General features: G+C 37.2%; 1 protein-coding gene across 2 annotated transcripts in view; it reads right to left on the bottom strand.

Moving 5' to 3' along the window:
* Nucleotides 1–716: 716 nt before the first annotated feature.
* The window catches only part of ZNF366 (zinc finger protein 366), a 37,771-nt gene continuing 17,904 nt past the window's right edge, over nt 717–20,583 (bottom strand). For both annotated transcript variants that reach the window (XM_084304663.1, XM_084304664.1), the window contains exons 2-6: nt 20,491–20,560; nt 16,685–18,002; nt 14,256–14,447; nt 8,317–8,491; nt 717–5,649 (exon numbers count right to left, since the gene is read on the bottom strand). In XM_084304663.1, coding sequence (XP_084160789.1) covers nt 5,114–5,649; nt 8,317–8,491; nt 14,256–14,447; nt 16,685–17,983 — 2,202 coding nt within the window. In that variant the 5' untranslated portion in view covers nt 17,984–18,002; nt 20,491–20,560 and the 3' untranslated portion in view covers nt 717–5,113. The remainder of the gene's footprint in view (nt 5,650–8,316; nt 8,492–14,255; nt 14,448–16,684; nt 18,003–20,490; nt 20,561–20,583) is intronic.

Here is a 20,583-nt window from a genome sequence, read left to right as displayed (position 1 = left end):
CATCTGTGTCTCGTTTTTTCTTTTTAGATGAAGACCTTTGAAACATCTTTAAGGTAAGGGTTACGCCTTTCTTTTTTTTTTTTTTTTAGCTTTTCTAATGCTAAATTAACAAATGCCATGATCATTCCAAAGCATTTTTATGTTCTCCCTGCAGTCTGTAATAATAAAATGAGTGTGCTGTCTCAAGGGACATGGCAAACCTTCTTTCCTTGTCTCCTAACTACTCTCCTGTCATTCTTTTAGGTTTTCCTTTAAAAGGACCACCCTTTAATGGTGCTGAGTGAAGTATGGCCTTGTGAGACCAACTCCATATGTTTAGTGTATAAAATATCTTGGGTGCCAAGAGCTCCAGATCAATTTCAATAGTACAGAAGCATCACTTGTATATATTTATTTGTTTAAATTAATGCAATGCATCATATATGCTTTTGCTATTGAGAAGAAAAGAGAGAAAATGAATATTCACCAATAGTTGGTTCATATTTTGAGTTGGGGTTTTAAATTATAGCCCAGTGTTCTATGTGAAATAAATACACACCACATTATCTGCAAAATCTGTTAGAAGTATTAAATGTTAGCTTTGATACATGTTGTTCAGCAAAGCAGACATGGCTTATTTTCAAAACTGTTAATAATTATGAAAAACTTCTTGGTTTAATAACAATGGTACTTTTATTACTTCTTAACTGTACACTCATAACAACAGAATCCAGCAGCACAATATGAAGAGAGAAATCAAAGAATAGCCATGAGACTAAAACAGAGTTATAAAAAGGCAAGTAAAACAGAATTAATTGGTCTTTCTGGTATCTTTCCAAGAGTGTGTTTTGCAATACACAGCACAGGATAAAATTATGTTATAAAATTAAAATAGAGTGTTCTATCGTTTGCGCTGCTGAGCACATTGCAGTTCTCTTTGCCATCACAGGCTAGAGGCTGCTCAGCAGCCAAGAGAACTCCAGTTCATATGGAGATAGCTGAGTCCAGGTAGCCAAACTCAAAACATCATTTCAGAGTTACCTACAACTCACCTTTCTCACTAAATACATCATATTTCTTTATCCTGTGATTTTACTAATCCAGCTTTTGATTTTTCATCCACTTATTCTGTTCTGCACAGTGTCTTGCAGAGCTCTCCTTGCTGCTCTTAACAGCAGAAAAATCTCCAGCTTAACAATCTACATGTCTTCATTTACTCAAACTCATGGTGTTGTACATTTACTGTTACTCAGTGGGGCTTCTTGAGCATCTGGTTTGTAAAGTATGTCTGCTGTATTAGTTTGTGGTCATTCTTATTTGCTCTGAAGCTTTCTAAGAGAATGAAGTTAGGCTTTTTGTAGTAATGGAGGGAAACAGTATGAATGTGATTTAATATAGATGTTGTGGTGAAGACTTTTCAATTTCATATGATATCACAAGTTGAAAACGCAACTCACCAAAGAGTCATATAGATGTATTTTTGCCTACCATGTTGTAAGAAGAAGGTAGGTAGACTCAGATTAGGAAGGAGTAAAGAAAAAAAAAAAATGCCCAAAGGTCTAGGAGCAATGGCTCTACAGGGCTTCTGGGCCTCTATTCAAAGCAAAACAAGGAAGCTAATCCCTCAGAAATTAGAAATGGGAAGTAACTTCATTATGAGAGCAAATTTCAATAAAGCATTTTCAAAGCTATTAAAAACCAAAGGCTGTTACTGTCTGTTCCCAAAATGGTGCCAATGTAAATAGTGTGAAAATAACTTATGTTTGGAAAGCAAGGTGCTTCACAATGAAGGCTGTTATTTCACTTTTAATGTGTCCCCCAGGGCCTCTTTATAACAAGTGTCATAAACTCAGCTGTATTATGTTCTGCAGTTGGGAGAACTATCATCTAATCCCTTTGCCTGGGTCACTTGACACTTGTCTTCTTATCTCAGTAACAGTTTTGTTTGCAATTCCTCTGACTGGTGACTTAGGCTTTTGGAAGAGTTCTTTGCTATTCCAATATGAATTAACCTTGGGTGCTTGTGAATTAGCTTCGTGTGACTATGTGACTGGGCACAGTCTCAAAGTCTTATTGTAATATAATATTATCCGCTTTCTAGGAAAAATGCAAGAAAAGTGATACACATTACAAATTAGTCACAAATAGCACTGCTACTCTGGGTACCCTTACTCCTTTCTACCTTCCTGTATGTATATGGTTGTCAATTGCTTTTGCTCCAGTGAGATGTGGAATTGAAGTAGATAAATTGGCTGCAGAGGAAGTTAGATTGAAAATGTGTGGGTTAATCATTCAGACAACCAGAATTTTTTCCAGTGATTTACTTTCATGAGGACACCTCTGGCACTTTTCCTTATGGGGGAAATCCCTGTACAGGTACTCTGGACTGTATACTTTTAGAATACATCGTTTTCATGGTTAGGATGTTATCTGCTACAGATAGATTTTCCATGGAATTCAAGACCAACTCCTCTCATGTACAGCACTTTCAACTACAGGGAGAGACGACTGAACTATACTAGGCATTTCTGAAAATTCTGCTCACTAGTTCACATAAGAAAATGGGAGTTGAACTCTGCTGAAAATGTCTTCTTTGTTCCATTTTTCTGGAATGGTCTTGATATGTAACCACTTGTTTCTTTCTTGATAAGGATTGTCTGCCTGTCCTGTAACATTCTCCATTTTATAAACAACAATGTTTTGTGATGAAAGGGTTGTATTTTTGCTTTACACCTGGCAGAACTGCAGGGCCTTGCTGAATGCAATTCATCAGCATTACAGAAATTATAGAAAATGCATTATATAATATATAAATACATACATACATACATATATATGTGTGTGTATATGTGTATATATATATATAAAACTAGGCTCCAGATTTTGTTGTATATTTATTTTATCATAGGAACTAATATGGCTGTGAAGGTGGAGAGGACTGATCTTAAAAACTGCAAAGCTGGGAACTATACCACCTTAAAGAGACATTTCTGAGAGTAAGTGGGATTTTTTTCTGGCAGAGGCAAGATAATTACAAGGAGGGTAAATGCAGGAATTCTTCCCGTTTCTAAGAGACAATCTCATAGATCACACTGAATATCTACTTGGTCTTTTCCCCTGTAGTCCTAGAAAGAATGAGGCTGAACATATTACTCTAGAAAATTTTCTGATTCCTCTGCTCAACCAAGATTTCCTTGAAAGACGGCTCCTTTTTTAAGGAGTTATTATGCAGCAAAGGACAAGTTAAATGTATATAATAAAATAGCTCTTCACTGAAAACAATGGCCTGTGTACCTCTGAAATACACCTCATTTTGAAAGACATCATTCAGTTGTCCTGAATCCACTTACATTCCACATCAACTTTGTCTACCCTCTTTATTTTAAAAAAAGTATGTACATCAGCTGTAGAGTTAATTACATTTAGAAGAGCAACCCGTACATTAAAGCTTCACACATCAACAGTTTTTTCTCCTTTTCATTCAGAGTCTTTATTGTGCCAAGTTTGAATACTGAAAGACGGAACCATCTCCTGCAAGCTCAGACTGCACAAACACAGTTTTATATGATTGATTAACTGGTAGGTGTGAGAATTGTTACTTCTGTAAGGTGAGAAGTTTCTTATAATGGTAGAGAGCTGCAGCAACAGGCTTCTAGCCTTAGCAAGCTGTAAGAATATGACTTTACATTTAATTATAACTTACTGTATGTTAAGCATTACAACAAGGTATTCTGAATCAAGGGCTTGGCAGGTAAGTGAAGAAGGTAGTAATATTTGGAAATGATGTACCATATATGGGGGATTTAAACTATTGAGATGTGTTCCCTAAATGACAAAGGAATAATTAAATGACTTAAATCTTTACTTCCTTATAAGCAATGGAATGGCTTGGGGCCATTTGTCTTACATCTTGAAAATGTGGGAATCAAGGTGCTAGTCAAACAACTCATGTAATTGATGGAGTGTACTTAATGAAATGTACTTTCAGCATCTTTGTTATATTGTATGGGAATCAGAGGATATAAAGCTGGGAATGACTCATTAAAAACAGCATGAGTGGAATTCTTCTGTAAGGCTTGGAGCTCACTGGTCAAGCTGTGTTAATGAGGGAAAAAATCTGACTCAGATAAGAGGAAATCTAAAAACTGTTATTCTCTGTAAAGTATTGCTTGCCCTGTAAGGGCTCTTTTTTGGCATCCCTTCCAACATAAAATCTGATCAGACTTCATAATTTCAAGCTTGCTAGCCAAGATAAACTGGAAGAGATAAATGGCAAAATTACATCATTTTCTCAATGAAATGACTCTCTTTGTTTTGTGTGTAATTACAGCAAGACTTGCAAATGCTACTTGCTGCTGCTGCTCATTAAATGCATTGGTGTGAACGGACATTAGAATAAAATGTCAATATTGTCCATGCTATTTCACTTGAAGAATTGATGAATACTTCCATACTGACTGAAACATAGCAAAATACAAGCATCTCATTTGCCGGAGGAAAAGCTTCTGCGACCATAACAAAAACCAAGTCTTTTCAGAGCCTTACAAAATTGCACTTCACTATCCTATAAAAAGTTAGCATTTCTTCTTAATTTGTTCCCCATTTTTCATTGTAAGTCATTAAACTAACATACTCACTGCAGTAAATGAAAGTGTGGATGTGTTAGTTCTGAGAGGGATAGCACTTTCGTGCACACCATATTTAACAGTTCTCTTGCTTATGCTGTGAAATATTTACTATTTTCAGATTTTTTGACACCTATGGTTAGAAGTGTTCATATATATTTTAAACAGATAATAAATCAAACACTAAAGTATGTTGCTTTTGATAAGTAGAAAATCGTGTATAAGTCTCTACCACCACAGATAAAGGAAAATAAACTTCTGTACCCACCCCATTGTCTGTTTATACATCAAATGGATAAGTGTAAAAATGTTATTGTTTAAAACCTAGTGCATTTCTTTATCCCCTTTAACTGCTTTATTGTTTTCATGTACGTATTTTACCTTAATTTATTTTATTGATTTAGCCTGTTGATTTCTAAAGACTACTACAAAATTTCAGGCTTTGGTAAATTACAGTTCATGCTAAAAGCTATCTGTTTCTCATTTTACAGCTGTTTTAAAATGTCCATTTAAATGCCTATAAGCATTGTTTGTTTTTCCATTTTTCTTTCCAGTAATTCTTTCAAACTCTTGTTCCTGTGCTTGAAATACAAGTAATCAGAGAGAGAATGGCCAAGTCTGGCCTTTTCGAAAGATCTAAAGCTCAGATGTTCTTTATTGTTTGTGGTGTCTCTCTCTCCTTGGCTCTCCTGGCTGTCTGAATCCCCTATTCTCCTCTCCAGTCCTCCCTCACTTAACATTTCTTCATTCTCATTGCAGTAGGACTCTCTGAAGCCCTTCATCATGCAGTCTGGTTTGCCAGACAGATCTTGAGGTGTATATAGCTTGTTGTTGTCATGATGATACATGCCAGGGCTGTACTGCTCTGCCTCATAGCAGTTGTCTTCCTCTTCTTCCTGGCATGAGCTTCCTTTGGCACTCTCACCATCTGAATGAAATGAGATTCCTTTCCCTTGGCTCTTCTGGGAAAGATCAAAGGGCTCTTCCTGTTCCAAGCTTCTCAAGACATTTGTCTGGGACAGAGCAATTCTTCCTCTTCCAAAACCTTGTAGTGTTAAGAGGGGTGAGAAAAGGAATAATTTATATATAGCAAATGTTAGTAGGTGATACATGGTTAAAACAGAAAATTTGAGGTGGCCTTCTATTTGACATTTTACCTCTGTCTTCCACTCAGCTATGTCCAAACACTTTACTGTTTACATCTCATGACATCCCCTTTGAGATGCTGTTAAAAGAAGTGCTATTGGATTCACCTCACAACCAGGTCAAGACACACGAAACATTCTGCTGTTCATGCCAGACATTTAGTGAGAGAGCTAGGAATAAAAGTGAAGTGTCTGGCCTCTTGTAAACTATTTTTGCCAGTGAACCTACCCACTTCCTTCTTCCTATTTTTTTTTTAGTGAACACTTTGATCTAAACCATCACATGCCAAAATCAAAGTTCTAGTTTTTACACATTTTTTTTCCAGAGGAGTGGAAGAGATTAAAAATGTGTTAAGATGTTTGTTCTGTGGACACTCCAGTTCAAAGTTTCTACACTAAAATTAAAAGAAAATTCTCTCTCATCAGTCCACTACCTCCTCTCTCCTCAACTTTTTTGCTCTCATCCAGTGCCACTGAAAAGCTTCATGACCTAGTTAGTGCTTCAGCTTGAGGAAATCATCAGAGCCAAATGAAAATTTTGAACTGCACTGTATAAAACTGAGTGTGGACCTGTGTCTGTTTCATCTTAGTATTTGTCAAAGCATCTCCTCTCTGTTCTTGCTAGAAACCCAGTTGTTGCTATCGGGATGCAGAGAAGATTCAGATATTACAGGTACAGTCCATCTTAATTTAAAAAATGTTGACACAACTGGGATGAGGATTTCACTCAGCAGCAAAAATCTATAGCAGAAATTATTTTACTTGCTTAGATTTTTATTTTTTTTTTCCCTCTCAGTAATTTGATTCATTGTCTTCGGGATTTATACAGCCTCTCTAGATACAGCTGTTACTTTGCAACTGTGTTGTATTTGTTAAAATGGCTCGTGAGCAGGTGGCAGCCTTTACAAATTTTTTGTGTCTGATGAGCCTAAAGGACTGAAGAATTACTGTACTTAGGCTGTCTTCAATTACAAGTAATCATGTAACTAGCATGGTGTGGTAGGATATGTAAAGGGGGGAGGGGGAAGAAAAAAAAAAAAAAAAAAAAAAAAAAAAAGCTATTTACAGCATTACTTGTCAGGATCTTTGTAAACTTTGTCCCAAATGTCATTACAAGTCGTGTTTTCCATACACATTAGGATGTATTAAAGCCTAAATTTTAGGCTGCAATAATTATTACCCTCAAGAGAGTTATTTATCCAGTCTAAACAAACAAAATATCTTGACTATTCAAATGCTCAAAACAATCCTCCCTAATACCTTCACTTTTCTAGATAGCATTGGCATGTGTGCACATGATTTTAGGAAGTGTATGTGTTGGGTCAGAGGGAGGAAATACTTTGCCAGATACCCTGAACTGTCAAAAGCCCATAAACTTTGAGATGAGGGAGAATTGCCTTCTTCCATTCTCATGTGTCTCTGCAAATTGGATTTGAGCTTACAGCCTTCGATTAATGTCAGATGTATCAATATGGCACAGAATAAATGTATCTTGAGCAGAAAGGCTCCTGTACATAGAGCTATTCAGGCTTCCATTCCAATGTGGAATCCAATAAGCAATGAGAAAGACAAGTGAAAACTTCCAGACTTTTTTCTTCTGTCAGCTTTGGATGGATTTATGATGTATTCTCATGTTAAAAACATGTGGATGTACCTCTAACATGAGAGAAATACTATAAATTTCTAACCAGATATGTCTGAGAAATAATGTGCTCTTTAAAATGGTTGCTAGGGTGTGGTCTGTCAGCATTCAAGAGTCAAACTGATCAAAAACTGAAAAATTTGTTCAGAAATATTGGAACGACACCTTCAGTCAGGAAAGTTGTAGAGTCACCCCAGGGAAGTAGTTAAGTCCCCATCCCTGGAAGTATTCAAAAGACATGCTGGTGTGATCTTTACGGATATGATTTAGTGGTAGACTTGGCAGTGCTAGGTTAATGTTTGGACTTGATAATCTTAGAGGGTCATTTCTAACCTAAATGATTCTAAGGCCAATGCATTTTCAGCTACATCCTCCAAGCATATCCTTGGCCAGCTACATGTGCTAGTCTCACTAAGAATGAGACTCCACCAGCTCACTGTCTTTTGTGTGTCAGGAGTACCTACATGCTAGAAGAAGCTCTGCAGTACTATGGATATTGCACCATCCCCAAAGCGATGAAGACTGGGAACCATGGGCTTAAGTACAAGAACTTTTGGTGTGGCTTGATAAGTCCTGTGATTTAGCACTACTGACTGTATTCTCCCTAACACCTGAGAACAGCAATATAGCGTGCTGAAATTACTTCCTTTGTGTTCACAAGTGCTGTCTCATTTTTTCTCCAACTATTGCTCCATCTCAGCCTGTACCTCTGTCTCATCAGAAATCTGGTTTCATGGGTATCTCTGATCTGTAACACTGCAGTAAAATAGATAGTTAATAATCTCCCAGATATATGAGTTTCAATCTCCTCCAATAGCATTGGATCTATGATATAAAATTGTAGATCTGTGGTACAAAGCCCGTTCAAACTTACTGATGTGTGTTTTCAAACCTCTTAGAGAATAAGTTTGCTGATAAATATTACCTTGAGAATGAAATCCTCTTTCCATGACCCCATGTTTGACTTTCATGTGCCTTGTTAGGTTCCCCTTCAAGGTGAATTTGCTGGGACAGTAGAGGCACTTGAAAGGCTTACTGTCTGAGTGCAAGTGCATGTGTCCCATTAAATTGTGCATTCTGTTAAACTCCTTTCCACACAGCTGTCAAAAACAGTAAAAATAAAAATGATTAGTTTTTGTAGGGGTATTTCTGAGAAGAATATTTTTAAAGGCAAATGTAACCTATCCTTCTCAACTTGAGCCTTAACTTCTTCTGGCTGCAACTTTTCTTTTCAAAGATACAAGTGAAACACTAAAGACAAGAATATGTAGTTGAATTTCATCCATCTAGAGCTTCTTGCAGTGCTGCCATTTTTAAAATTTGGTGAGTAGGAGAGACACATGGTCAAAGATTCCCTAAAATCAGGGGATGTTGTTTTAAGGAAGGGGGAGACTTCAGTGCATAACCTGAAAAGCTCTTCACTTGAATGAAATTCAGAGTTTAACTTTCTGTCTCAGTGAGCTATTTAGTTTGTAGTCTGTGAATCTATCCAGTAATCAAGAATAATGTCAGGCAGAGATGGAGATACAAGATAAAATGAAGGGTTTTTATGAAACAATCAGGCAGAATATCACTTCTCCTTTAGTGCAATGGAAATGACTGCACATTTTGCTTAAAGCCAGAAAAAGCAATTCCTTTTTTTCTTTGCTTCTTGCTCCCCACATTCATCTCTGATCATCTCCTCTTCTGTTTACCAGCTTCTGTGTTTTGGTGTCTCTGGTGAGTAAGCTGGAATTTAAACAGCGGGCCGCAAGAATGACTCAGCTTTCCCTAAAGCACATTCCTGACAGCTTGAGACATTGATCTTGCAGGATTCCCTTTGATGAAACAATAAGTATTATCTTCTTTGTTGTTATTTTTCTAGATGGGTCCTTTTGTAGTCTTGTTCCTTATAAATCAAATGTAGTCTCAAGACATGGAATTTTGACATCACTATTATAAGCTTCTAGTCTTAACTTGTCTTCTGGTCTTTCCTTATCAGGATTTATAATTTTATTCATATTCAAGTGGCTGTTTCCATCCCATGTAAACTTCTGTGTTTGCTTTCAACTTTTACCACTTTTTTGGATAGATTTTAGACAAATAGTCATACCATCAAAGTCATCTTGTTACCATCCCTGTTACTATGTGAGCCAGAATCTCTGAGTAATTTATTTTATTTTTCAAGGAGTGTACTCTTCTGGGATAAAATGATTAAAAAGCAGTTACTGAGGTTCCACCAAATTATGGTCTAATCTGACAAAGTTTTTACTCAATTTATTTTGGCAGTAGAGAAGGTCAGGCATAGTACTTTTTGATTCGAATTCACACAGCCATTAGCTGCAATATCTGAATGAAACCTAAGTAGTGAAATGAACCTAGGTGAAGTAGTATTGAATCATTTGCTCTTGAAACCAAAATGGAACAAATTTGCTAATAAAAAAAATTTCAATAGTATTATTTTTAAATAAAAACTAGAGCTGATTGAATACTTCAAAGAGAAAACTTCTGGAAATGCTCATTTGCTTGAATATGTATTTTCTAGAGCCGCATTATTTCTGTAATTTTCTCTCTGTGACTTTACTAAAATGAATGTTCTAGCAAAAAATAAAAATAATAATTAAAAAAAAAATTATCAGCAAAGTGCTCACAGAGAAAGTGGGGGAAAAAAAATAGCCACTGAAAATGAGTTAATAATCTATGAAAATAAGATATATTCCAAGGGTCATCCATCCACTCAGGAAAGAGAACCGTCTCTCCTTTGCATTCAAAGAGAGCTGATGACTTATATTCAGTGAAAAGAATGCACCAAAAGTCTTCTGAAAGTGCTGTGAGGAAACAAAGAGAAGAAGCACCGAGGATCACAGAAAAATCACAAGGAAGAAGAGCAGCTGATTGGATCTTTACAGCTGCTTGAACTGTATACGAAACGTCAATATTTCTCTGTCTATAAGAATGTCGATAACAATACTTCTCTACAACCTCTTAGCAGGAGGCTTATGGTTATCTGCCTGTATTGTGGCTGACCAGCATTCTCACTAGCTTTTGCTTTCTGATAGCTAGGTCTTCGCTTCTTCATCTATATTGTTAAGAAAAGAAAATCCGATTGAACAGGTGAAGGGCTAGAGTACTTCATGAAAACCTATTTTGCATATAAAAATACTTTATGAAGTATTGAGTATTAAGTTTGGTCTAGTAGGAGCTTTTTTTTTCTGGCTTATCAGCATTTATTTCTCTTTCTTTATGACAACAGGAGAGGGGACCTCCTAAAGGATAGTTTCTTACAACATAATGGTTTTGTGTGTCTGAATAAAGAGGGTAGGCTTTCAATTTCCCAAAGTCATGCACTGTCTTAGAGACACATAATGTGTTACCATCCTGCAGTGTCCTCTGGGGACATGAGGAAATGGTGCCAGAGTAGAGAGGTGTGGCAGGAAAGTGAAAGAAACGCAGATATGGGAATTGTTCTCAGAATGATGGTTCTGTGTGGCATGGTATATGAGTAAGATGTCCCTTTCAAAACACACAAGATGGGTTTCAGATGAATGCCCATGATTTAGAGGGTGAAGGGAGCTGTTCTGAAGCTCACATGCTGGAAGACAGCAGCTCAGAGCTAGCTGAAATTCACAGCCAGTTCTTAAACCACTGCCTGAATCTGCACACCAAACTAGGAAGGGGAAAATGTTTTCTTCCTCTCTGACAGGACAGGGTTGGGACCACTGCTGAACGATGTGAAAGATGACCCAAAGCCATGGGAGAGGTCTCCAGAAGTCACCACAGAGCATCTTAGCACTCAGAGGGATGTAACATTCACACAAGAGAGCTTGGAATAACAAACAACATAGTTGCTTGCAGACCTTAGGCTCTCCAGTAAAGACAAAATAAAATTCTCATCCTGAAGAGAAAAACCTCAGCTGTAAATCTGCTGAACACATTTTGATGCACTGGCTGGTGAAAAAGACTTTAGTATATTTTGCAAGAAATGCTGAATTAGTTCAACAATAGACTTTGTCTTCTTAAACCGCTGCATGAAGTATAACCCTGCTATTTTTGTCAGTCTTGTTTTGTTTCTTCCAAAAGTACTTATAACTCATATCTTCTTTGGGTTTAATTCCTAATGTAAACCCACAATTTTATGAGCAATGGGCAAAAGTGGTATAGACTGGAACTTCTAAAAAAACATTACCAAATGGGAATGAAGACTGAGTATGTCTCATACTACCTTTCTTCAGCACCGGAGCAGAGCCCAATTCATCTGAAATATGTAAGCAACTTCCTACTTGGCAAAGAAGATATTTTGACCTGTGGCTGTAAACCAGAATTGTTTAGGCTCACCTTTAACTGCATATTTACAGTAGTAGAAAGGGAGTTCAAAAATTCTGCTGTGAAGTGCATTTGGCTGGCTGCACTGGAGAAAGCTTGATTACATTCTTTATTATGTGTCTGGAACATTACCGACTTTATCGCTTAAAGCAACTGTTAATTTCAGAGGAGCTTCCTTTACAAATCAGAATTAGCACTTCTGAACCATTTGGTACAACTCTTTCAGAAATACTCAGTGGTTTTGTTTAAAACAAAAATAAAGAAGGAAGCATAGACCCAGGCCTTTAAGAGCTACAGAGATGTTCACTCTTCAGAGAAAAATCAAACACGGATCCAGCCTGCAGCTGGATGCGGAAACAGAAGGGACAGCTCTTTGCTACTCCCTCATTTCAGATAGTCTGTGCTTAGCTGTGATTAGACACATAGGAAAGCCTCTTTTTTCTTTCTTTCTTTCTTTCTTTTTTTTTTTTTTTTCTTTCTGTGAGAAAAAGGTAAAGAAAACCATTGCATGTGGTGAAGTAGAAAGACTACTGCTGTGCTCTCTTTCCCTTGCATTCTTTTTTTTTTTTTTCTTTCTTCATAAGAAGGGTGTTCCTTTCCTCAAAGAGAGAGGGAGAGGGAGAAAGACTGTAAACTGTCCAAAAGGACCGTGAGAAAACAGGAAGCTTTGAAAAGTACAAGAGAAAGCAAGATGAAATCTATTTGCAGGCGGTTCCCTGGGGACATGTGAGCCATTGTTAAGCAGGCTGTTCATACAGCTATATCCTTCCTTCTGCCGAGGAGGAGCTTGGTGCCAAAAGGCTGCTATCTGGTCATTGCCTTAACCCTCTGAATACCAGCCAGAAATACTTGTGAGACTTTCAAGGGCTCTGACAGGGAGGCGAGGGATGTTCCTAATGCCAAAGAGCAAACCCTAGTTCTCCCTTTGCTTATTAGCAAGATCTTCACTAAGTTCAGGGACACTAACGTTGATTCATAAACCAACAGCCACAGATGAAGCTGGTTCACTGTGCTTACTTGTTTCTTCTCTCCTAGGAACATTGGGTGGGGACAAAGAATTGAAAAATGTATAAGAAAAACAGGTGTTCCTAAAAAGCTTTTGTTACTGGCTGGAAAACACACTGTTGGTACTCCAGTTCCTGACTCACACTGTTGACATCTCCAAGTTTTAATAGCCTGTCATCATCAAATCCTAGCATGAACACAAACTTCCAGCTAACTAACTGACACATTTCTCAGAAATAGCATGGATCCTAATGATTCTGTGAAGATACTACATCCAGAAAAGCTTATCAAACAACAGATTTTTTTCTTTTTCTGAAATGTGAGGGGTCATAGGATGACTGATCAAAAGGGAACAAAGCCATAGGGTTACAGGTGTATTTAAAGAATGAAAGTCTCCAGCAGACTTGGCATGGAACTACCCAAGTATTTCAGTAACAAAAATTATTTTATCAATATAGAATAAGTGTTAGTATAGAAAATAATATTTTAATAGGATATAAATAGAAATAAAACAAAATGCTAAAGTTGAAAGTCTTTGTTTTTACCTTTTTTTTCAAAGTGAAACACTTCGATGTTATCAAAACAAAATGAAGAATTCAGAAATAATAACTCTGATATTTTTCTATTAAAACTACTATAAAAGCAATATTTTCCCATGATATTTTGAAGGTCTATGGTTTTCAGGAGAGAATCATTCCATTAAAAATTCTTCATCCCACTGTGCTTCTGAATGAAAGACTCAATTTAAGAAAATATTTAATTCCATGAAGATGTTGGATGAAAAAGTTCTAGAAATCTCTTCCAGACCAAACTTCCGTTACTTAGGCATAAACAGGGTAACATTCTCTTCTCCATATCTTAGAGCAGACCAAAGAGGGAATAAAACCCAGTCTCTGGCTTCACCAGGTATGATTACAGTAATGAACCAAAAAGACAGCAAGGAGGACAGATGTAGTGTCTAATACTGAGTAAGAAAATAAACATGAATGATCCATAAGGAAAAGATTAGAGATGAGTGCAGTCAAGAAAACCAAAGCCAAAACCTTTGGCCCATTCTGCAGTTCTGTTTTGCTGTGGTTTTCTTTGAGTCTTTCCCTGAACTGTTGCATAGCATCACTGTGTGAACTGCTGGCTGCTGCTTTTCCATGGTCCTCTGTGGGGTGCAGGATCTATGTGTTTAGTCAGTGTTTCAAGCTATTAAGCACTTAAACTTCTGTTTGGGTGGCTGTACTAGGCAAATGTCAGGTATGTTTATTGTCCTCAAACCTCAGTGGCATTTCAATGCTCACTAAGCGGAAAAAAAAAATACTACAGGACGAACGTTATTGATATTGAAGGGGAAGCGAGTAAATCACAGACACTTAACTCCATTCTTTTGTGCTACCTAAGCAGAACCTGGATCAAGAAAGGAAACTGGACTATTTTATGCTAATTTAAATATAGCCATAGAATGTGTTAGCAAGTCTTGTTTTTCTAATTCTTTCATATCACAATGTGGTAATATTCCAGAAACATTCTATGAGTTTATGCCTCCGTCATCAAAGGAGATACACTTACCTTGCATTTAAAAGGCTTGACATCAGAGTGAACAATCATATGTGCCTTGAGAGTCTGCTTTTGCACAAAGCTCTTGAAGCACAAATGGCATTGGTATGCTCTGATATTGGTGTGGATCAGGACATGTCGCTTCATGTTGGCCAGCAGAGTAAATTCCCGGCCACAGATTCCACATTTGTGTTCTTTCACACCCTGTAAGAGGGAAAAAAAATAAAAATAAAAATAATAATAATAATAAAAATGAATAGTTTGTAGATCATTTCACAATATATAAATTGTTCATTCTACATTAGCAAAGCAGGTAAGCAATTATTTTGCCTTTAACATTATTTGCTCTAGTAATGGACACATTTTTTTTCTTGGCAAGTTCTTACAAGAGTCTGAGAAGCAGAGAAGGAAAATAAAATCTAAGCTTGATGAAATAAGGAGTTTTGTTTCCATTGCTAAATTTACAAATCCATGAGACGTAGTCAGTAGCACAGCTTCTCTTTCCTTCTCTACAGCTTGTGTAAGGTACTGGTCAAATGTGAACACTTGTGGACGAAGATTAAAAGTTAACCAGTTAAGAGACTGAAGAAGTGCTTGACTATGGTAGTTTAACATCATTGGCTTCCAAAAAAAAAAAAATCTATCCTTGTTTTGAAGAAGCAAATGAAAATAATCAGAAATAGCTGAGAAGTAGTTAAGCAATATCACCAAATAATGATCTACATATTATATTCGCTGAAGAGAAAATACTTTTTACTCTTTGTGGGACTCTAATTAACCATAGTGGAGTAACCTGTTTTATTCTGGTGGTCACAGAATGTTTCTGTCACTCTCTATACCATATAATCAATTTACCAATAAACAGATCAGTATTCTTGGTCATACATGTATGTACTAACTGCCAGCTTCTCAGAGTCATTTCCGTGCTACAAAAATCAATGAATTTTCCACTAAACCCTTTAGGAGTTTGAGTATAACTTGCTGCAAGTAGTGAAGATTTACCAGTGAAGTGCCAAGAGCAATTATTTATCCTGCAGGCCCCATTTACAAATAAGACATGAAATGCCAGTCTCTTTTGTGCCACTCAGTGGTTTTTATAGAGTTAATTGCAGATCTGAAACGGTGAACACCCACAGCGATTCTCAGCATCCAGCTATCCGATTTGAGGCTGCATTTGGGCAGCTAAGTACTGTTAATTATGTTCACAGCTGAATCCACCTGCAGCTGTGGACAAAGAAGCAGAAGCTCTCTAAAGGCTCAAGGACATTGCATTTCCTATGACAAAAAAAAAAAAAAAAAAAAAAAAAAAAAAAAAAAAAAAAAACATGTTTTAAATTAGTAGAATTTTGTATGGTAAATCCAAAGACCAGGGAATCTCCAAAGAGAGCAGAAATGGTAATAGAATAGTGAAGAAGAAAAAGTAAATGTGGAAGTAGAGGTTGTTCAAAAGAAAATGTGCCTCTAGCTTTCTGTATTTTTACTGTTTTTCATATAAATCTAAAATTCATGTGTTAAATGAAAAACATATTCAAAACTGGAAGCAATTTTTATAAAATATGTCATTTGTATGCATTTATCATATTTTTATAATGGTGGATAACAATTTCAGACATTCTTGAATGGAGCATTTATATTTTTCACATTTTTTAAAGTGGTGTTTTCTGGATGTGTTCCAAAGCCTACTCCTAGTCAAAACTGACATAGCTGTCATTACTGACAGCCATGGTAAGACTGCCACTTGATATAAATTGGCTGGGATTATGGTCCTCTTTGTCCATAACTGGCATTTAGAATAATTTCTACACAAACAGGATTTTTTCTTAGGTTGTGTTTTGTTGTTGTGTTGTTTTGTGTATTTTTTTCCCTAAATGTCTCATTATAATGATTCTTCAAAATCTGATGAGTAATAATATGCTTTCTTTTGCCACATACATACAGCCTACTCTATACCACCTACTTCCCAATTAAGGGATGCAAAAGAATACATATATATTTCAGAAGAAAATTTCTGTTAAAACTTTTAGGTGTTAGACAGCTCTGCAAAATCAAATTATTTCACAGAAGGTCATTCTGAAAATAAAAGCCAGAAACAGAGAGATGTGAACACAATTATGGGAAGCAATACAGGTGGTTTAAATAAAGTCCTGTTTATACCAAAATATTTTTGCATTTTTACTTTTGTAAAGTAAACTTACTTTTACTTTTCTGATTTTACTTTCTTGAGATTGTCAGAGACATCTAGGTTCCATTGTTGAGAGTATTGCTGAGACTTCTGCTCTGCACAAAATCCTACTGCTGGCAAATGGCCAGCATGAGTCTTTGTAGACTGGTCACCTTCCCTCTGAGGAGGTAGGTGAATCTTTCTGTATCATTCTGTATCATTCTGTAATCTTTGTGCTACTGTCTGATACAAAGTGAGAAGACAACATGTGATGGCTTACCTTGTGAGTTAGGGAGTGCTGTTTGAGATGGTGGGGCTGCACAAACTCCATGCCACATTCAGTGCAGATATAGGGACGGATGTCTTTGTGCTTCATCATGTGGTTTTGCAGCTGACTTGGGTACTGGAAGGTCTTATCACATTCAGTGCAATTGTATTGTATTGGGCCACGGTGGGTTGTTAAGTGTCTCTTCAGCTGGGCCAGGGTGGGGAAGTCAAGACCACACTCCACACAAATGTTCTCTCGGCCACTCTCATGCTTGGACTCATGTGCTTTCAGCTCACTGGGGTAGGCAAAACCTCTGCCACAGATCCTGCAGTTGTAAGGCTTGATGTCACTGTGTTGCATCATGTGTCTCTTCAGGTGACTGGTTTGAGTGAAAGCCTTGTGGCACACCTGGCATTTGTGTGGCCTTGTGCCCTGGTGTGTAAGCATATGAGTGTGCAAGTGGCTCAGCTGCTTGAAAAGCTTGCCACATCGGGAGCAAGCATGTGGCTTAATGCCGCTGTGCCCCAAGATATGGGTGACCAAATTGTACTTGGATGTATAGGACTTCTCACACATGGGACATTGCCAGCGTTTCTGTTCACCCCCAACATCAACGTAGTAGCTGTCATCTATCTGAAGGTTGACATCTACTCTTTCCACTTTCTGTTTATTTTCACCACTTTCTCTCACTTCTGCCCTCCTGAAGGGTGGCTCTGGAGGCCTTTTCATTTGAATGGGGTTCCTGAAATGAAGGTTTGGGGGCACAATAAAAGGAAACATTAAGCCAGGATGGACTTTAGGATAATAGGGGTAAGGAGCCTGCATGAATGCTGGACTACTGGGCCATGCCATGTTAGGCTTCACTGGTTCTTGCTTAATGGTCTTGGCTCCAAAATGCTCCAGAGTTCTGTAGAACTGAAAACCAAAGTTGCAGAGGTCGATCATCTGGGAACTGTACTTGGGCTGTACTGGCTGTTGAAACACCAAGGGAAGACTGGAAGACCCTATATCATTTTGATCTTCAGGTCTGTGGGGTGGTGATGAGGAACCCTCAAGAGCAATAGAAGGAGGCATTTTTGTTGGCATGCTCTTTCGTTTCCGAGACCCTCCTTCTAAGGACCCCTGAAAACTTTCCATGTCTCCAAGAGGAGGAGGGCCATAGCGGAAATGTGAGAGGTGCTGTCTGAATTCTTCACCAAATTGTGTCGTTCTGTGTGGCTTTGTAACAGGGCTCAGTGGCTGCAGGCAGCGGGAAAAGGGAGAGGTTTGTGTATTGTCCACAGTAAAACCTGTGTCTTCGTTCTTCATCATATTTCTTTCTTTTGGTTCCCTAGGACAAACAAACAGATAGACAAACAAATATATTTATTTCTTCCTTTTCTCCTGGGGTTAACACTTTATTGTCTAGTTCGTTGGTTTGGAGGTTGCTTTTTTTTTTTAATTAAATACACCTGAGGACGTCCTGCTTAGGCCCATAAAAGGTGAAGAGCATTTAAAGCAGAATTAAATTGTGGAGAAAAGAAAAAATTTAAAGCAGAATTAAATAGTGGAGAAAAAAAGAATATTTGGTCTTCCTTTGGTGCTAATGGCAGTTTAAATTCCAGTTTGATTCATTCAATATCTTTGTAACTTAAACACGTCGTAACGTGACAGTCTACCTAGCAGCTGATTCTGTGTGGCAATGTTTCTGCTTAATTTAATTTAGCCAAGCTATTTGTGGGCAAAGTCCTGTCCTTGGCTGCACATGCACAGGCCCTAGAAATTGGCGGTGCATCTAAAGGATATGGCAATACAAACAATAATGTGCACATTTATTATGGTTGTGACATGAAAAATCAAAGCCAAAGACTTTAAACTTCTTTGTATCATTAGCATGTGCTGCTGTGAGAGAAAACAATGGCCAAGTGATCTAAGGACACTGTGTACCATCAGGTTTTGTGCCGTGTTTCCTGGCTTCTCTCACTTTGTATTGTAATAAGAAGGCGGAGATTAATTTATTTTCTTTGTTTTAATCCCAGTGATATTTACCTGGCAGATTTAGGGGAGGAAAGCCTCTGACCACTGTCTGAACTGCATTATGGACATAATCTACTTTTGTTTTGTTTTGTTTTGTTTTTATTCTAAACAGGAGCACAAATTTCAACAATTACCGAAGTTTCCAGAATAACTGACACCTCAGAATGCTCAGATGCTTTCTAATGTTTCTAATGTGACACGGGAGATTAATAATTGTACTCTGTCAAAATGTTGTATTCCACTGATTGTATAGAAAACTTATTTTGAATTTTGAGTTAATCTGAAATACCTGTTTTAAATTTTGCTTCATTTTAAACAAAGCTGCTACCTTTTGCCTTGGCTCTGTAGGGGTGCTCTTATCCAAATGTATATGTGTGTATGCCTGTGTCTATTTACATGCATTTGTCAAACCAAGCAGGGGTTACTTTGGAAAACTTGACATATTTTCCCTCTATCACTTGTGTCATGTTGATGCAATTTATAGCACCATTCTTGGAAATGTCAGGTGGCAAGTTTGAAGGTGTTTAGAGTAATAAAAACACTCATGCTTCATTTTCGGGAAGCTCCATGCTGGATAAACGTGCTCCTAAAAAAGAACATCTCTGTGACCTAGTTAGGTTGTAGACAACAGAAGGACTTCTTAAAAACCTGCTTGCAAACAGAGTACTTCCATTTAATGTGGTAGATTCTCAAACTACCTTTGCAAATAATGTGTGAAAGCAAAGTTTCAGTGACAAAAGGAAAGGAAAGGAAAGGAAAGGAAAGGAAAGGAAAGGAAAGGAAAGGAAAGGAAAGGAAAGGAAAGGAAAGGAAAGGAAAGGAAAGGAAAGGAAAGGAAAGGAAAGGAAAGGAAAGGAAAGGAAAGGAAAGGAAAGGAAAGGAAAGGAAAGGAAAGGAAAGGAAAGGAAAGGAAAGGAAAGGAAAGGAAAGGAAAGGAAAGGAAAGGAAAGGAAAGGAAAGGAAAGGAAAGGAAAGGAAAGGAAAGGAAAGGAAAGGAAAGGAAAGGAAAGGACCAATTAAGCCTAAAGTCAACTAAAGATAAGGTAACTGTAATAACTATGCCAAGATGTGACTTTCTGTCCTTAGATCATTGAATTTCAACATATGTGTGTGTATACACACTATATATATGCATGTGCGTGTTTACATATGCATATTTAATATATGTAAATGTGTGTGTGCACATTTCATAACAGAGAAGACTGTTAGGGAGTATGCATTCAGATATGTTTCTTTGTCACTCTAACTCAGTAGGAAGAATAAGGAACAGATAGATATTGAAGACTCTTTCGATACAAAGGCTTGACTTACTTAAAAGAAGCAGTGGAAAGAAATCCTCTGAATACCAAAAAAAAAAATTCCACTTATTTCCAAAATGGAAAAGTATTTTTTCAAATTTCATTATAAGCAACATTAAACTCACACAATTTGAACATAAAATATACCTGTAGATCAAAATGTCCCCTTCAAAGTATGGGCCTGTCCCTCAAATGTCTTTCATCTTGTGTTTCTGATTCTTTAGCAGCAAAATGAGTATAAAACACTTCAGAAAGCTCATAGCAATTGAGAACCCAGCTATGTTATTTACTGGCTTTGTTAGGTTATTGAAATGCTGCCAAAAATACACAGAAGTGACAGTGAGTTCTGTCTAATTGCTCTCTTGTCTCTTGGCTGCCAGTTCCTTCTTTCTTCCACAGCCTATTTTATGCAAATTTTCAGTCTATCTGGAACACAGAGTTATGGAAAAAGCTGTAGAACTGCTAGCAGTTTCTAGAAAGCAGTAATTTCCATGCACAACTAACCTTTGGTGGCTTTCACTGAGTGTATGGTTTTATTCTGCTGTCCATTGCTACACACATCATGGGACCAAGCCTACAAAAGAAAGTTTTTAAAGT

Source organism: Netta rufina (assembly GCF_964035555.1).
Source record: "Netta rufina genome assembly, chromosome: Z".
Taxonomy (NCBI): Eukaryota; Metazoa; Chordata; class Aves; order Anseriformes; family Anatidae; genus Netta; species Netta rufina.
This window is presented reverse-complemented; position numbering and strand designations above follow the sequence as displayed.